General features: G+C 49.1%; 1 protein-coding gene across 1 annotated transcript in view; it reads right to left on the bottom strand.

Annotated features, from left to right (window-relative positions):
• Positions 1–7,266, bottom strand: part of ZNF592 (zinc finger protein 592) — a 42,825-nt gene that overhangs the window by 34,061 nt on the left and 1,498 nt on the right. The window contains exons 2-3 of the mRNA XM_014961596.1: positions 6,396–6,507; positions 977–3,300 (exon numbers count right to left, since the gene is read on the bottom strand). Of these exons, the coding sequence (XP_014817082.1) occupies positions 977–3,292 (2,316 nt within the window). The 5' untranslated portion in view covers positions 3,293–3,300; positions 6,396–6,507. The remainder of the gene's footprint in view (positions 1–976; positions 3,301–6,395; positions 6,508–7,266) is intronic.

Consider the following 7,266-nt stretch of genomic DNA (forward strand, 5'->3'; position numbering starts at 1 on the left):
ATCTCCCCAAGTGTCTCGCGTTGACACAGAGTCCTTGCTTGTGGAGGAACCTGCACTGGCAGCCCACCAGCTCTGCTGGCAGCCAGACCAATGTGGAAGGCTTCCACCTCATCTAAAGAGATAAGGAGAAAGGCTTCCTCTTCAACTTCAGGTTGGTTTATACTTAAATAGCATTGACCGTATCTTCTATAATAAAAAACATAAAGCACATGGTTTTAGTACACAACGAAGAGATCTCCTCCTCTTCATCAGCAGAAACCTAAACTGAGGTTTCAAAGGGGATTCAGACCCCCCCATCTGCAGCTACAAGAGATGTCTGCAAAGGCAGCAGAGAGCCAGCAGGGCAGGAAGCCACTAACAAGGCTCTTGAGCCCTCCTATGGAAATATGGAAAAATGGCACTGACTCGTTCCTCTCCCACCCAAAGGGCAAAACCAACCCAAAAATAGCCTTCCATCTCCACCACCACACTGCTCACCTCTTGGCCAGTCCTGTCCCAATACACACCTTACCACACTAACAGTACAAACAGCACATGCTCTTCAAAGTGTTACAGGGAAGATTTTGGCACAAGATTCAGGAAAGGTAAAATTTAAATTCTGTCAGATCTCCTCTAGCCACGTTTAGAGCATGAAAACCTGTTTCAGGTAACGCTCTGCTGGCCCTCCCCTACAGCACTCTTGCACACCTCATCCAAGTGATCTTTGATCTCCAACGCCCTCATTTGATGCTCAAGGATCTCCACAGTCTCCTCACTACTCTCTTTCTGATGGCAAAAGGTGAAAAGAGGGCAAGCAACATTAAACGTCTCTTCATGCGCACACGTCTGGGCTCATGCATATCCCAAATCCTCCCCACAAGCACTTTTTTAGGCAAAGTGATTCATTTGCCACTACGACGCCTATTTTTCCCCCCCTCAAGGACAATCTCTTGAAACATGGAGAGATTTAACTAATAACATTAAAATGATGACTTACCAGTCTCTCATTATCTTCTGAGGTTCTCTGGTAATGAGCTGCTAAAGCAACGTAATCCTGCGCCTGCTTGTTACACTCCAAACACTTCAGTCCGTGGCGGATTAGCCTCAGCGGGTCCGTATAGAGAGGCAAGGCTGGCTGAGCGCCTGCAGAAATTCCCACCCCACCTCCTGAAGCAGCACTGGGCTTCCGCGACGGAGAGGGCGAATGCAACGTCTGAGGAGCCGGAGAGGCTGAAGAGCTTGTAGGAGAAGGTGAAAACATTTGGTCTACCGAAATTGGCTTCATTAGCAGCTGAGAACATTGCATGATAAATCCTTTGCTCTTATGATCTCTTGCGTGTTTGAGCAAGCTACACTTATTAAAAAAAAGGAGCATAGTTGAACACTGAGTGCACATGACTTCGATATGAACGCTTCGTCTACTATAGTGTTGAGTCAGGCTTTTCTCTAAGGCAAAGGAGTCCCCACATTCCAGGCAACAATACCCAGAAGCAGGTAAATTAATACTGGTGTCAGGTGGAGGGCTAAGGTTGGGAGTATATATTGGCACGGGGTTGGCACTGTGTAGGACTTTATTAAACGCCTCCACGACAACGGGAGCAGCTTTCTTGACTTGGTGCACCAGTGGCATTGACATCTGCGTCACCTGAGGCTGATTTCGTCTCTGTGCGGAGGACTTGGCTGTAACAGAAGCAGCAACACTGTGAGGGACTAAGTTGAGATTTGCCAAGTGCACGGCTTTGGGAAGAAGGCTGGAGGAGGTGATGGTGGACGGCTGCACCACCAGCCCCTGATGCTGCCTCTTAACACCTACTTTTATGGCGCCGCTGCCGCAGTTTGGCAGTGGAGACAAGGACACGGTACACGTGCTGTTTGCAGCAATGTCTGCTTTCATACCATCTGCATAAGGACTTGCTACAGTTGACAGCTGGATAGCCACAGCAGCCCCAGTTTTGACTGAATTCTTGCCAGCATCGCCATCCATAATTGCGCTAGTGTCAGGGGACGGGAAAGATTTGGTAAACTCTTCGGCAGATGAGGTTTCCATAGGTGACCCTTCTGAAGATTTGCCCAACTCATCATTTTCTGGCAAAATTCTAGTTACAGTTCTTTTAATTTCACCAGAGGATGTCTTGATAGTCTTTATTCTAACTTTGGGAATGGCTGGCGGAGAGCCGGCCGCCATGGAAGGAGAGCCTTTCCCACTGCTGTCGCTGCACACGCTTCGAGGACTCTCAGGCTGCTTGATGGCCTTCCTCACCACCTCTAAGGGGCTTCGGGGACTCTTTGGCGACTTGGGCATTTTTGGACTTCCCTTCACCCCATCTTTAAAAGGGCCAGGTTCCTTGGTAAGGTTTGGCTGATCGCCTTTTGGAATACATGCAACCTTTTTGGCCTGAAGAGCTACTAACGCTGCCACGCAGGAGGACAACTTTGAATGAGTTGGCTTTAACCTCTGGCGAGGCGGTACTGACGAGGACATGCTCAGCTCGGGCACAGAAACCTTACTTTCTGCTAAATTATTGTGGGGGAGGTCTCCAAACACCAATCCCTCTCCAAGAAAGCTATTGGCATCTACCAAGTCCTTGCTTGACTCCACAAACCTCTCTGTTGCTTTGTCTTGTTCTCTCCTGCTCATTTCCAGCCTATTCTCTGGCTGGCAGTAGATTTCCATCTTTTGTTCCTTTTTACAGTATTGATCAAACATGCTTAATTCAGGCTCTGGTACCTTCCTAAGATGATCCAGTACTGAAGCGCCTGTTGGTATATACATTGAAGGTGGTGGAAAATACGGAGTTTGGGCATGTTTGGGTTTATCACCGATACTGTTCTCTTTGAACGCATCCTCTGGCTCAGGGCTGGAAATCGGGCTAAACTGGCTAAATGTTGGCAAAGGCTCTGACTTGGACTGGTCCAGTTTATTGGAGTAACTTCTTGAGCTGTCACCATTAATAAAAGTTGACTCAAACTTGCCATAATTATGCACTAAAGCGTGAGCCTCCGATGGCAGATCAGACCCACGGAACCCATTGTGTAGCAGACCAGTCCCAAGGTGATTCCCCTCTTTTTCTGCTTCAAAGGACTCCTGGCGACTCGTGTTCTTCACTATCACACTCACAACAGGAGCATCAGAGGGAGGCAGAGAGTGGGATAAGGACACATTCTCATCTATGCAGATTCCCGATGATTTCAGGTGATTCTCACTCTCCTCCCCAGCTGATGGGATGGTCTCCTTGGCATCAAGGCTAGTCGGATCGGGGATATCAAAAGCAGCCAAGAGGTCATCAAAGTCTGGGGTTTTCATGTCCCCCATGATGAAAGCTACAATTAAAAGCAAAATAAATACTTTGTCAGGTACATTTCCACCCAAGGACAAACTTTGTAAGATTCGATTGCATAAACACCTTATGTGACAAAAAACACAATTGCCCAAAGAGCTAATGGAGCAGGGCACGAAGACCAGAAACATGTCACAGACACTTCCACTTCCATTTTAACTACTCCAACATTGACTGTTTGTACACAAACAATTAGACCAGTTTTTTCAACACATCTTTCAACACAACAGTGCCATTTTGCAGGGCACCACCAGGAAGGAACCTCTCCTGTCCAAGCTGTGCCTGGAGGATCAGCAAAACCTCAAGTCCCACCCTGCTTGAGCCAGCAGGGGCAGGTGACAAGTGACAGGAGCTGTTCACTCCTGTCCTGCAACGCAACCCACCTTCCTGGGGCTGTGGGCAGAGCTGTTCCTGGTGCTTCGAGCACCGTGGTGGGAGACAGCATCCCCTTCTCCCAGGATCCCTGAGAACAGAGTTGGTTCAAACACGACCTTTTAGATGACACCAAGCCCCCACAGGGGACACATTTCAACCTGTCAGATGCATCCCTGCTCCAAAAACAGCTGTTGTCACAAGCCTCAACAGAAAAGATTCAAAAGTACGTTAGTACAGGGTTTCTTTTCTGTTTAGTTGGGTGGGTTTTTTTAGAGCTAATAGGCAACAATCACTGCCAATTTCTCAACAGATTGTCACATCTGGAGAATTCTGTCCTCCTCCAAGACAAAAAGGCTGGAGTAAAGAGGTGGCCCAAGAGAAACAGGTCTGAAAAGTGAGAGAACTGCCTACCCTGAGCAATTGAAATAATAGAAGTATTCAGTAAATATTTCAATCCAGCAGCTCAAAGCACAGTAAACCAAGCAGGGTGTATTTGGAACAGGGGTAATCTTTAATTAGGTAGCAATGTGAGGCAAAACTGCCCAAAGACAGAATCAAGGATCGCATCCAAATCATAACAAGAGATGGTGTACCCAGCCAGCTCTCTCTTTATAAGCCCTCCAGAAGGGAGGTGGGGACTTTGACACTCACAACAGAGACCTGTGACAGGAATAATCAAGCTCTGATGAGATGCATAATGAAAAGTGATAGCAGAGAATTACTTCAACATTTGTGTTTGCTGCTGTCACGGATGCTGCTTTATCCCTGATTAATCAAAGTATTTTCAAGTTGTGCAATATATAGACTTCCCAAATATTTAATGAGGCATTCTTTTAATACATGTTGCATTTAAACCCCAAAGTTATGTGAACTGATGTATGCTATATGCAGGGAAGGGAAAAAAAAAAAAAACCAAACCAGAACAAAGAGTGTTAACTGACCTAACAAAGCCCCAGTTCCTGCTTGGCAAGGAGCACCCACAGTCAAGGTAAGTCCTGCCACGCTCCCTGGACTGGGGCTACACCAGCGCTGCCAAAGCCAGCGGCAGGCAGGGGAGACAGTATGGGCAGGAGCCCAGGAGAAGGGGGAAGAGCCGGAAGCAGAGGTGCAGGAGGAGAGAAGGGCCCCGGGACAAGGCGGAGGGAGAGAATGAAGTTGCCTGACACCTCCCAAAAGGCCACTGATTTAAGGCTGCTTTCATTATTTACTGTTGGGTTTAAATGTTTGTCAAGTGTCACATTAAAACCAAACGAAATGCAACCTGTCCTGGCAGAGAGCTGGTACAGGGAACAATTTACAGAGCTGGGCCAGGAGAAGTCACTTCAGCATGGAAGAAAAGGATATGCTGCTCTTTGAGCTTCCATTCAGCCATGCCTACGGACAAGCCCCGGAGGTGTCGCTTCGGTTAATCTACTGCAAAACACTCTGTGGAGATTTACTTGGCTTAAGAGTGGCTCGCTGTGGTTTAGCTTAAACTTGTTCTCATTCTTAAATCTGAATGTCCACAGAGGGCCGCGCAATAACTTAAAATCACATCCCTCAGCAAGGTAGGGCAGCTATGCGTTAAGTCCCGTGAAGCCCAGAAGATTATCCACATGCTTCACATCACCAGCACTGGATAAGGAGTTTTGAAACATGGCAGATTACTGCAGTTGGCAAAAGCGTGGACCTTAAATTTCCCCTTCCTTTGGGTGGGAAAATTTGTGCCAGCTGGGAGAGAGCTAGGCACCACTCAGCTCCCAAGATTCCTGGCACACAAATCCTTCCACAAGGAAGACGTTTCATCCATAACCCAGAATGCCCAAGTTTCATATAGAGAAAATCAAGCTTGCCAATCACTCTGGATTTTCTGTTCTCTACCCTAAACTCCTATCCACATCTTCGGCACAGCAGCGTTTTGAAGTATAAGACAAAATAAATCTGAGGTATTTGCAGCTTTACAAAATAAGCTTTTCTTAGAAGAAACCTTGTGTTTTCAGAAGCTTTCATGTACATCTCCGAGTCCTATAAAAGACTAGTTTATGCTCTTTGCAGTTATGAGAGCACAAGTCTCTACTCAAGTATTTCTCCACAAAATTGCACTGTAAGCATGTCATACATGAAGCAACAATTTCTCAAAATAAAGCAAAATTGGACCAGATCTAGAGAAGATCAAGTAAGTATCTTGCCGATAGAAGCGATTTTTAAATAACACAGTTCTCAAATTTTGACTAAACACAATTTATTTGTTCTCAGAGGACAAAGAGAAAAAGTACATTAAAAGAAATTATGTCAAAGCCTCCTGCAAACCAGCTTGTGAGGAAAGCTGAAAACAAAGACCTCCATCCTTAACTCCACCCTTCTTGTGCAAAGGACTTGCGTTAGAACCCAAGCTTGGAATCCAATTTTCTCTCTCTGCTTGCCTACGAAAACATGGAGGTTGAGATTTGCAAAGCAATAAAGAGGTGAATAAAATGAGTGAAGGAGGAGGACTTACGGAGTAGAACGCATGTATTTTAATGCACAAAATCATCCTCACAGTAGCACGTTTCTCCAGGAGGCAGGGAACGTAGAAGCCTCCAAGTCATGCAAAAAAAAACCCCTGGGAACTCACTGCAGGCAGTACGTCACACCCCAGGGCCTTCTGCTGTGGCTAAGCCTCAACACCCTGCCGCTGGGCAGAGGTGCCACAGGACCAGCATCCCACACACCCCCCGTACAAACCTTTTGCTGGCCGTGCTATTCCTGGGGGCTTTTGGAGACCTGTGGTGGCTCCTCTGCAGCTTTCAAACCAGTGTGGTGGACCATACTGTTCAAGGAGGTTCAAGATTGCCACCTAAGAGGAAAGCATAAAAACGCAATTGCACTACAGTTAAAGAAAAATCATCATCATCATAATAAATACTGATAAATCTGCAAAACAACACTGAGAAACAAGGGAAAGTATCTGCCAAGGGCTGCTTGCATGAGTCCAGAGGAGGCCGGTGTCTCCCAAAGGGGATGCAGGAGAGATGGCCTGCCAGGGGAAGGCTGTGGGAAGGCAAGAGCCAGGGGGGAAGCACACCCAGCCGGCCAGGCACCGGGACACCTCGAGGCCACCGGGACCGCAGGGAGGGCACGGCAATGGGGGAACGGCAGACGGTGGAGAATCGCACCGGCGGCTCCCGATGGGACCTGGCGCTTTAACACCCATCAAAGTTTCAGCAGCCCCCGGCGGGAGCGCGGCGCCTCCCGGGGTAACGGTGCGAGGGGCCCGAGGATCTCAGGGCTGGCTTGGCCGTGTCAGCCCCGCCGCCTCCCCCTTTCCCCGGTCCGTGCCGCCCCCACGCGCGACCCACCCGAGACAAAGGCCCGGGGGCCTCGCCGTCCCGCCGCCCGGGCCCTGCCGTCCGCCCCCGCGCTGACAGCCTGGCCCGGCCCCGCCGCCCCCCGGCCGCACGTGGGCGAGCCCCGCTGAAGTTATGTTTGTCCCGCCGCCGCGGGGCCGGGCCGGACCGTGGGGACACCGAGGCCGTGCCCGGCGGCGGCCGACGGGGGCTGGCTATAGAGAGAAGGGAAGCCGGGGGGGAAGGCGGCGGGCGCCCCGCGGGCCGGA

This window comes from Calidris pugnax, unplaced genomic scaffold (genome assembly GCF_001431845.1).
Source record: "Calidris pugnax isolate Ruff unplaced genomic scaffold, ASM143184v1 scaffold492, whole genome shotgun sequence".
NCBI lineage: Eukaryota > Metazoa > Chordata > Aves > Charadriiformes > Scolopacidae > Calidris > Calidris pugnax.